Source organism: Quercus suber, unplaced genomic scaffold (genome assembly GCF_002906115.3).
Source record: "Quercus suber isolate HL8 unplaced genomic scaffold, Cork oak 2.0 scaffold_510, whole genome shotgun sequence".
Taxonomy (NCBI): Eukaryota; Viridiplantae; Streptophyta; class Magnoliopsida; order Fagales; family Fagaceae; genus Quercus; species Quercus suber.
This window is the reverse complement of record NW_027069959.1, coordinates 477,575-488,281: the sequence shown is the minus strand read 5'-3', so window position 1 is coordinate 488,281 and position 10,707 is coordinate 477,575. Positions and strand designations below refer to the sequence as shown.

General features: G+C 35.3%; 1 protein-coding gene across 1 annotated transcript in view; it reads right to left on the bottom strand.

Annotated features, from left to right (window-relative positions):
* LOC112039097 (uncharacterized) overlaps window positions 1–9,798 on the bottom strand; it is a 35,521-nt gene extending 25,723 nt beyond the window's left edge. The window contains exons 1-6 of the mRNA XM_065763499.1: window positions 9,453–9,798; window positions 9,146–9,281; window positions 7,668–7,763; window positions 6,778–6,854; window positions 6,493–6,572; window positions 6,134–6,251 (exon numbers count right to left, since the gene is read on the bottom strand). Coding sequence (XP_065619571.1) covers window positions 6,134–6,251; window positions 6,493–6,572; window positions 6,778–6,854; window positions 7,668–7,763; window positions 9,146–9,281; window positions 9,453–9,620 — 675 coding nt within the window. The 5' untranslated portion in view covers window positions 9,621–9,798. The remainder of the gene's footprint in view (window positions 1–6,133; window positions 6,252–6,492; window positions 6,573–6,777; window positions 6,855–7,667; window positions 7,764–9,145; window positions 9,282–9,452) is intronic.
* Window positions 9,799–10,707: the final 909 nt, after the last annotated feature.

Here is a 10,707-nt window from a genome sequence, read left to right as displayed (position 1 = left end):
CGTGAGGACTTATTCCAAGCTGCAGACCGAACAAAAAAGAAAACACGCTGAGGGGCCTTAACTTTCCAAATCTCTTTCTAAGGAAAATCAATTGAGGGAGTATCTCGCAGCTTGTTATAAAACAACCAAATGTCAAAATCCCCTTTAGTACACTTAGAAGTCCCCTACCAAACTTAGAAGTCCAAACTTTTTGAACTCCCCTACCAAACTTAGAAGTCCACCCCCCCCCCCCCCCATGTGTCTATACCCATGAATATAATGAAACCTTCATCATATTTACCTGAGATTCCTTTTATTATGATTATTATCCTGCATTACGTTCCCATTCAACCAAAGAATTCTTTTGCCATCACTGCCAAAAAAAAAAAAAATCATAAACCACAAAAAATCCCAAACCCACTTCGCCAACGAGCGAATCTCACATCAAATCACCAGATCTGTCCCCAGACTCCCCACAACAGATCACCAACTGCGACCACCAAGAGCAATTGTGCAGACCGCCACGTCAAAGTCAAGCAATCAGCCGCCAATCTTCTCAGGTTCCTTTGCAAGTTATGCCTTGTTGCCATCACCAAAATGGTCAGTTGGGATGACTGTTGGACCTTTATAAGCAATTAGATCCTCGATATTAAAAGTGAAGTTAATTTTATAGTTAGAGGCAAGGTCAATCATCAATGACATAAAAATTTGGTTCAACCCTTTAAACACTTTGAATGATCCAATACTATGGTCTTGCAATTTTATAAGGATTCAAGAGAAAAACTGCTCGAGCCTAATTTGAATCATGACATAACCCCTACTTTAAATTCCATATAGCATCCATGTGAATCATTCCAAATTTTATAAAGAAACTTGCTTGAATTTTTTTAAGGAACTCATGATTAATTCATGAACTTGACATGCAAATGCTTTTGTGGATTCAAGAGACTCTAAACATGTAGGGGCATTGAGAGAGATAAGAGTCATAAGACTTCCTAGGCTTGTAGCCATTTAAAAAAAAAAATCTTTTTTGTATAAGTAACTTCCTAGGCTCGTAGCCATGAACGACTTCAAATGGACTCATGATCCTATGGACAGAACTATTGTATGCAAATTTGGCTGCAGGGAGAATTAAATCCTATTTTTTATTGTTTTCACCCACATGACATCTCAGGAGATTTCTAAGATTCCTTTTGAAAAACTTCAATCCAACCATATGTTTGGGAATGATATGACATTGAGAACTTTAATTTTGTGTCTACCATGTACGACATGATTTTCCATAATTAGTTCATGAACCTAACTGACGTAGGACAAGGGAAACAAGGTTTAATAAGGCTTTAGGAATGAAACAAAGGTGAAAATCAAGATTTGGGTTGCTGTGAACGGTGCTGTGAATAGTAACCGTGAACAGCAAATAAAAGAAAATAGATAAATTGGAATCACACCTAGACTTCTTAAGCATCACACCTAGGAGTAGTCTGCAAACCGTAACACGCTTATAGCTCTAAAATCTGAAAATATTATTAATCTCTACCTCAATAGAAAATACCACAACTCTTTTAAATAGAAGACTAAACCTAATCCTAATAGAACTAGGATTTCTTAAAAACCTAATAAGACTTGGACTTGGACTCCTTGGGCTTTAATACTAAACCCAAATTAAATAACTAAACTAAAATAAAACCCAATGGACTAATAACACAGCCCATTCCAGAAAACATAAAATTACTAAAATACCCCTAACACTTGAAACTAATTAGAAGTCTTAGGACACCTTTATATGTCTTCAATGGTTGCTGCCATGGTCCTCCATCACTAACATTCCTATCAGACACCATGGTTTGGGAACATCATATAACTTAACAATCTCATAAAAAAAAACTAACAATAAAATAAAACTTCACAACTTTGGATGCGTAGGTTTTAGCACAGGATGCAGTGGGGTATCTAAGAGAATCTATCTGCTACCACTAAAATGGAACCGTGCTTAACTATACATGGGAGTCCAAGCACAAAATCCATGCTTATGTCTAACAGGGGCAATATGACATGGGTAATAGGGTGTAGAGGCTAGGGTTATTCTTGTGATGCTTGGCCAACTAACATGTACAACATTGGCCAATTATCTTATGAACCTTTCTCTTAGTCTCTTTAGGCTTGGCCAATAAAATTGGCACTCAACTTTCTCAATGGTCTTCCAATGCCCAAAATGTCTTGAAAGACCACCAGAGAAAGTCTCTTTAGGCTTGGCCAATAAAATTGGCACTTGACTTTCTCAATCGTCTTCCAATGCCCAAAATGTCTTGAAAGACCACCAACATGAATCTCCCACACTAAGAAGTCTCTCATTGAAGTCTATGGGATTCAAAGATTGTAGGCCGTGAACAAGTACCCATTTTTGTAGGGAAGTACCATATTAAGACTACACATGAATCACTCGAGATGAGCACAACTTGACTCAAACTTGCTAGAGTATTATAAAAGCCACTAAGAGCCACACTCAAGGGGTCAAGTTTTCCCTACATTGAGGGAGTTGGTGCAAACATCAAATATAGCCCCCCCAATCATATGTGTTAATGGATGCTGACACAAGAAGATGTCCACCAAGTGACTGTAGGAAGACGTCCACCCAATGAATGGATGGACGATGAAGGCCTGTTGCTAGATTGGTCTAATTGACTTATTAGATCGTATTTGATTTGTAAATTTAATGTTTTTTTTTTATAAGTAAAAATTTTATTGATCTCAAAAAAATGGAACACCCTAGTACACAGGGAGTGTACAAGGGATCAAACAATCAAGAACAAAAATTACAAGAATCTAAGAAATCAAGAAAGGATGAAAAGGATTGGTTCCGCAATGCAGCCAACCAATCCATTAAAGTGCTAAAGAAAAAGAGCTTCAAGTCTGATGTGGATCTCTCCTTATCTTCAAAGCACCGACTATTTCTCTCCCTCCAAAGGCACCACAATAAGCAATGGGGAACCATAAGCCATATAGACCCATTTCGAAGCCCCACTACAGATTGCGGCATAACCCAGCTCACTCCAAACAACCCGAACACCATAGCCCACATATCCATTGCAACCGGACAATGAAGAAAAAGATGATCAACCGATTCCCCATTACACTTGCACATGTAGCACCAGTCTAATATCCAAACCTTCCTTTTTTGTAAATTGTCAATCGTTAAGCATTTCCCTAAAACAACAGTCCAAACAAAGAAAGCTACTCGAGAAAGGATCTTCTGCTTCCAAATGCTTTTCCAAGGAAAACAATAGTCATTAGAGCCCATTAAGAGATTGTAATAATCCCTAACCGTGAAGCCCTTCTCTCTAATAGATTTCCAGCACATCTTATCCTCACCAAGCCCTCTAACCGACGCACCATATATGGTATCCATGAAACTATCTAGTGCCTCAAGTTCCCGAGCATGTACACCCCTAAAGAAACTTACATCCCAAAACAGGATTCTGTTATCAAACTTCATAACCTCAGCCACACTAACCGCTTGATAAAATTTTAATTTAATGGAAAACTTAAACACATTACTTAAACAAATTTTAATTTAATGTTATTTACTTCTTTTTTCATATTTAATGTAACTAGCTAAGAGTTTTTTCCTTTTCTTAATCGGTTATAAAGTTAATTCCTTTATTTTCTTGATGTAACTTGGGAACTCTATTTAAAGGATTTTGCTTGATTTATAAAATTATTGGTGGGGAAAAGGCTAGATTATAATAAGGATTATAGGGTTTCCAATGGGGACAAGGATTAGTAGGGTTTGGGATGAAACAAAGGAGAAAAATCAGGATTTGGGCCGCTGTTCCAGTGCTGTGAATACCTGTAAACAGTAAAATTAAAGAAAAGATAACTTTCTAGGCATCACACTTAGACTTCCTAAGCATCACACCTATCCTTGGCATTACACCTCGGAGAAGGCTGCATCCCACAAACCATAAAAGAAAGCTTCATAACTCTTAAATTCTGAAAATATATTACTAGCCTCCAATAGAAAGGAATACAACTCTTTAAATAGAAGTCTAATACCTATTCCTAGTTGAACTAAGATTTCTTAAAACTCTAATAAGACTTGGACTTTGATTCCTTAGGCTTTTACTACTAAGCCCAACTAAATAACTAAAATAAAAACCCAAAATAAGACCTAATGGACCATTAGTACAGCCCATGTCTACAATTTAGGAAATTACAAAATTGCCCAACACAAGATCAAATAAAATATAAAACTGAGAATGGCTTTTCACAACCTGCATCAGGAATGGTTACCCCTTCTCTGTGTTTGGATATTTAAAAAAATAAGCAGGGGAAGGGGAATAAATATCCCTCCCCTTTGTTTGGAAGTTCTAAAAATTAAGTAGGGGGAGAAGAGGGGAGGGAAGGATCATATAAGTTGACAATTATGACCCTCTTTTGCTAATTATAAAGATAAAGATATAAATTGATATCATAAGAACAAATTTGACAATTTAAATTTTTTTTAATACAAGTAAAACTCCACCCTGTTCCTCCAAACTCCCCCAATTTGGGGAAATTAAAAATGAGAGGGTTTGGAGGGGTAAGATTCCATTCCAAATCCCCTTAAACCATTCCCCCTCCCTGTTTAAAAAATATCCAAATAAAGTTTCATTAAACCCACCCCATCACCTTCCCCACCCCCCCCCCCCCGTCCTTGCAAAAACACTCTTTAGTGCTAACTCCTACATTTTATCATTTTTCTACCACTTAGGCTGATTTTGTTTCACTTGAAAATATTTTCCGGAAAAGAAAATATTTTCAAGTGTTTGGTTACATAAAATGTAATGAAAACCATACTTCCTACTACTCTCCACATTTTCTCAACTCCCAAACAGATATATGATAAACATACTCCAACCCAAAAAAATTAAGAATAAAATAAACTTTGTTAATAAGAGAGAGAGAGAGAGAGAGAGAGAGATTGATGAAATCAGAGATTGCAAGATTAGAGTCTGACAAGATCGGAGATCAATAGTGGTTGGTTGGGCTGCTGACAGTGGGTATGGGGTGGAGGTTGGGCTTTAGGCTGGCATAAAATATTTGGACTGAAAATGCCCCATATTTACAGTCAAACTGGAATCATTTTCAGGTTGTGTAGCATTTTTAGTCACACCAAACACCTGCAACTGGGAAAATATTTAGGCAAAACAAGCACAACCTTAGTGTTGACTCCAAACAACCCCTACTGTTGATTACTTGCTTAATCGTGTTTTTTTTTCCCTACAAATCCCTATGTCAATCTTGTGCTGCATCACTCTTCACCACTGCCACCATTACCTCCCCCCCCCCCCCCCCCAAAAAAAGAACAATGAAACCCTCCACACCACCACCACTGTCACCTACTTCTCCCCCACTCCCACACCAACAACACCTCTGTCCCCTTTCATCCACATCACCACCACCTCCCCTCTTTTGGGAAAGGATCCACTCCCATTTAAATCCTCCACTTTTTTGCCAAATAAGAGACATGACAGTATAAAAATCCTATGGTCTTAAAAAAAAAAAAAAAAAAATTATAATAAACCATCTTTTTTTTTATAAATAAATAAAAATGAAGGGATCTCCCCCTCTTCCCCCCCCCCCCCCCAAAAAAAAAAATTCCTTCGCTTATGACAGGAATTTTCAGTGCAACCAAACACTAGAGATTTATTTGCAAACCAAACAAAAGATACCAAATCATTTTCTATTGAAAACAAAAATTACAAGCAAAAATGTTTTATGCGAAAACAAATAGAGCATAAAACTTTAAATCAATCAAAATAGCCATTAGCATTAAGTTTGCAGATAAAATGGCAATTACCTTAATAGTATAAAAGCACACTGGATAGACTAAGATATTACCAAAATGATCTAAAATTACAGATTATGTTTACATATTAATTTTATCAATATAATGCTCACATTCTTAATTGCCACTTGAGAGTATTCTCTTTTTTTTTTTGTAATTACTACACAACCAATTTAGAATAAATTGTAACAGACAATTGCAAATATGAATCCACTGATTAAAATCACCATGGCAACTAAAGATTGTAGGTTCTTCAAGAAGATATATTGCAGACGATCAAAAAAACATATACTCACATACACACGCATTATCAAGATATAGCTAGGCCAGGATTGCAACTAAGAAGAAGATTAGAGAGAAGCAACAAAGAACATTTAGAAATACCTTTTCCCTCTCTCTTTCCATTCTCTTCTCCTCCTCTTCTTTCTTCTTGCGAGCCTTTTCCCTTGAGGTTTATTGAAAAAGAAAAAGTAATATGCATTGTGACTAATGATAATTTAAATAATTAGTTAGCCTTTAAAGTTACTGAAGTGTGCATTATAGCTCCCTAAAGGAAAATGTTGTCAAAAGTGTTGCAAATAGTTAGAAATACTATACATACATACATACATGTTGCCAACATCAAAACTATTGTGAAACATGATACTAGATAAAGATATGTCAACAATTAATTAATTACTCTCTACCTTAGCTCCTGTTGTTTAGCTTTGAGTTCTTCCGGCGTAAGAGAAGGTTTTGGAGCCTCAACTTTTGTATTAACAGGTATCTGAGCACACATAAGCTAGTAAGATACTTAAATCATCATAAAGCAATCCTTCAGTTACCCATTTTTCAATTAAAAAGTGAAGTAATGCTTTAGTCTCTAAAAGCAATGAAAATAAACAGATAAATAAATAAAAAGAAGGATAGACATTAAGAAACTAGTAGTTAAAAAAATAAAAATGAAAATAAAAAGATAACAGATATCATACCAAGGGCATTTGATCAATATCGCAGTCATTCTCATGTTCTACTATCCAATTAATAGTAGCCTCAAGACTAGCATTGCCTGAAGAAGAGAAAACTAAAACGATTAAAATAACCAGTGAAATGAAAATGAATACTGTACAAAATTCCCAAATCAAAAGGCAGACAAACCCATCAATCTTATAAAATGCCTACAGGTAGCATAACACAAACCCATCAAGTATCATTGCATCATACGCTGATGGGTCTAGCATTTATTGATAATATTTCCATTGCATCTCCTTAACCATTTCCCAAGAGGATTGATTTCTAGGCTAGGTGAAACAGAACCTCTAAGGAAAGTTGACACCTAAATTATAAGTCATGAAGCTGACTTATAATTTAGGTGTCGATGGGCTCGTAATTGGGGCCTTGCATAATGTATTTCAATCCCTGCTTTCTACAATTTGTTAGTTGTTAGCTTTAGTTCTTGAGCTTCATGTATTTTCTTCACGTCCAGAGTGTTCATCATCATGAACCTGATCATTTTTTCAATAAAAGTTCTATTACCTATAAAAAAAAAATTATAAGTCATGAAGCATTCCATATTACCACACTTTAATCCTTTAACAAAACGCGTTCAATCTTAAAAGCCTCCAAGGATTCCAACCACAAATTCAAACTAAATTTTAACTTAATTCCCTATGAGAGAAGACAATTCAACCGATCTGACATGATAATCAATATTTCATCAGTATCCTTTACATTCCCAGCCTAAAACATTTCCCATGAGCCCAATAAAATATACGTACATAGTAGCCACAACATTTAATCAATGAGAAGTTATTGCAAAAAATAAAATCAGAGAAAAAAGATATTACTGGTAGTATTTTTAAGGATTTCACAATAAACTAACCACTATAATGAAGTGCACGGGTTGCTCGCGCTGTTGGGAAGCCCATTGCTTCAAGTTCCTCAAGCAGTTTTTTGTCAACTTCAGGCACAACCATTTCTAGAAGAATAACATAAAATAAATTAGGTAATCATTGAATTAAGAAATTATGGGTAACCAACAATAATTGACTGGTTCCAAGAAGCCAACATCAATTCGTTACTTTTCACAATTATATGGATTAAACACACTTAGGAAATAACTATAACTATTCATTTTCCTTTTATTTTTCCAGAATCCCAATTGTTTGGTCCTAACCCAAACCACCAAAAGCATTGACAGCCTTGCCAATAAAAAATTCTGATGAAAAAGAAAAATGCTCATATTAATTACAACATAACCAATTGGGTAAAGAAAGGAATATATTATGCAACCAATATCCCATGTGTTTAGGTAGAGCATTTAGAGCCGGAATTTAGAGATGGCATTTATTAAATCCTTTGTTTGGGTAGAATATCTAAGGAAGAATTTTCGAATTTCCATGTGGGATTTTAAGCTGGAATTTGGGGTGGGCAAAATTCTGGCTTCAAATCACCCCCCCCCCCCACCCCAAAAAAAATAAATAAATTCCGCCTTAAATCCATATCTAAATAGATGGAATTTCTCCATTTACAGTAATGCAAGATTCTCATCACACCAACGAATTCAAGACCCAGTGAGTTATATTTATAAACGATTACGGAGACCACTTCTTAAAGTTTGATCCCTTGTGTTCTGTTTTGTAAGTATATATTGCATTTCTTGCAGCTGAAAAGCAAAAACCCTTGTTCAAAATATGAATAAATAAAAAGCTAAAACCCTGGCTACATTTGGGATCGCATTTTTTCTTATAAATCTAGTTATACCCAAAACCTAAAAATAGTGTTTTGCTCTGTTTGTTCTATTGTGAAATTAACTCAGGGAATGAAAGTATTTGATTGCCATTGAAAGGATATATGTTTCATTTTTGTTATGATATTTGGTGAGCTGTATTGTATTTATTTATCTTGATATCGTTCTTGTGATGAGATATTTTTGCAATAGGATCAAAGGTGGCCTTTGTTGTTCTATTATTTTCTGATTATTTCCAAACTTCAAAAATTTACAATTGCCATCTTTTAAATTTTCTAAAAATAATAAAACCAAACAAGGAAATTTATAAATGATGGGAATGTAAATCCCATTAATTAGTAAAATTATGTGTATTTACTTATTTATTCATTTGCGGTTTCAGTTAGCTCAACTGGCAAAGTATATTGCCGTCGAATAAGATATCTAGGAATGATGACAAAAAGCAGCAATCATGATTGTGATTTTCAAGGCGTGGCCATCCAAACAACTTATACTCTAGCTAGCTAGCTAAAGAAATGAGCATATATCCAATTGTAACATACTTCCAAATACATCAGCAGCAAATTCAAATCAAACCCAGAAAGCAAAAAACCAACTAAATGAAATAGTACCTTCAGGGTGGCTAGTACTGGCATTGGCACAGTCGGCAACAGACTTTGGAACCTCCAAACTTATTGGTTTCACGGCCTCAGCAGTCTTGTCAACAAACTCAGTATGCCCAGTTCTTTTGGTATGCAAATCAGTTTCCTAAACAAAAACAAAACAATTTTGTATTGTAGAAACATAATTAACTACGAATCATCAGCAAAAACAAACGATTAAGACTAGGAAATCTAAAACATTATATTTCCCTACAACAAAAACCTAGAAAAAAAGCACTTTACTAGAAAGTACAGATCCAATTAATAAAATACGAACCGTTTTGGATCGGCATGGTTTGGCACAAGTGGTGCAGACAAGGTTAAGGACGGCCTCGGTGGACTCGGAGAAGTTGGAGTGGGAAGTCAGCTCTGCGTGTTGCTGGGCTTCCTCTACAGACCTCAGCAAGGCTCCACAGTCACCGCACTTGAGTGACAAGCCCACCATGGATGACGGATCTCTCTCTTTCTCAAATCTAAATCGGATGGGGATTGGAATAGCTTGTTGCAGCAGCAGCAGCTTTTACTATTCCCCCGTGTTTGGCAATTGGATTACGAGATCCACAATGGTGCCGGGATGTTTGATGGATGGAGAGTACCTTTTATTTTCTTTTTTCTTTTCTTTTTTAGACACTATTCAAATTTTAACCAATCACATCAATTTTATAATAAATGCTCTTATCATTGGTGCATGATATCAATTTTTTTTTTTTGATTAGGCAACTTTTTTTTTTTTTCAATGCAAATGAGGCTTTGAACCCGAGAACTCTTACTTTATTGGAGCTCATTTTTTACATTTTGATAATTACTAGGATGTGGACTTGAATTTTGCTTCTCCTAATAAAGTATAAGAGCACTGTTATTAGTAGTGCTATCTCATATGTCCTTTCATTATGTCAAAACTTACTTTATCTATTTTACCATATTACTTTACAACACACTCTCTATATCAGATATTTTATTTTATAATTCCATTACATTAAAATAATATAAACCATCCCCATTCAAAATTTATTTCACTTTATCCTCTTCTCCATACTTTTGAACCCACAACCCTTAAACACAAATCCACCATAACCAAAACCCAAATCCACCCATAATCACTAGCCATTGTGACCACAACACAAATCCACCAAAATCCAACTAACTACACAACCAAATTGTCAAAACAATCTCAAAAACCAACCAAAATCACACCAAAAATAATAATCAAAATCACAAAAAAAAAAAAAAACCAACCAAAATTTACCAAAACCCACACCGGACCACAACCCAAACACCACTGTGAGAGACCAGGATTTTTGGGTGCTCTCAATCAAAAGAGATTGGCATCGGTTGTGAGAGATCGGGAAAATTAGGGTGCTCTCAAAAAATTTGGGTATTTTTTTAGGCACCTCTCTTTTTAAGTAAGTAGTGTGGAGTCGTCACTTATTTTTTATACAAAAAAATAAGAAAAAATTAAATACAAATCTACATGATTGAATTGTTCCATTCTCGTTGATTGAATAAAAAAGAATACATATTTGATAAAATTA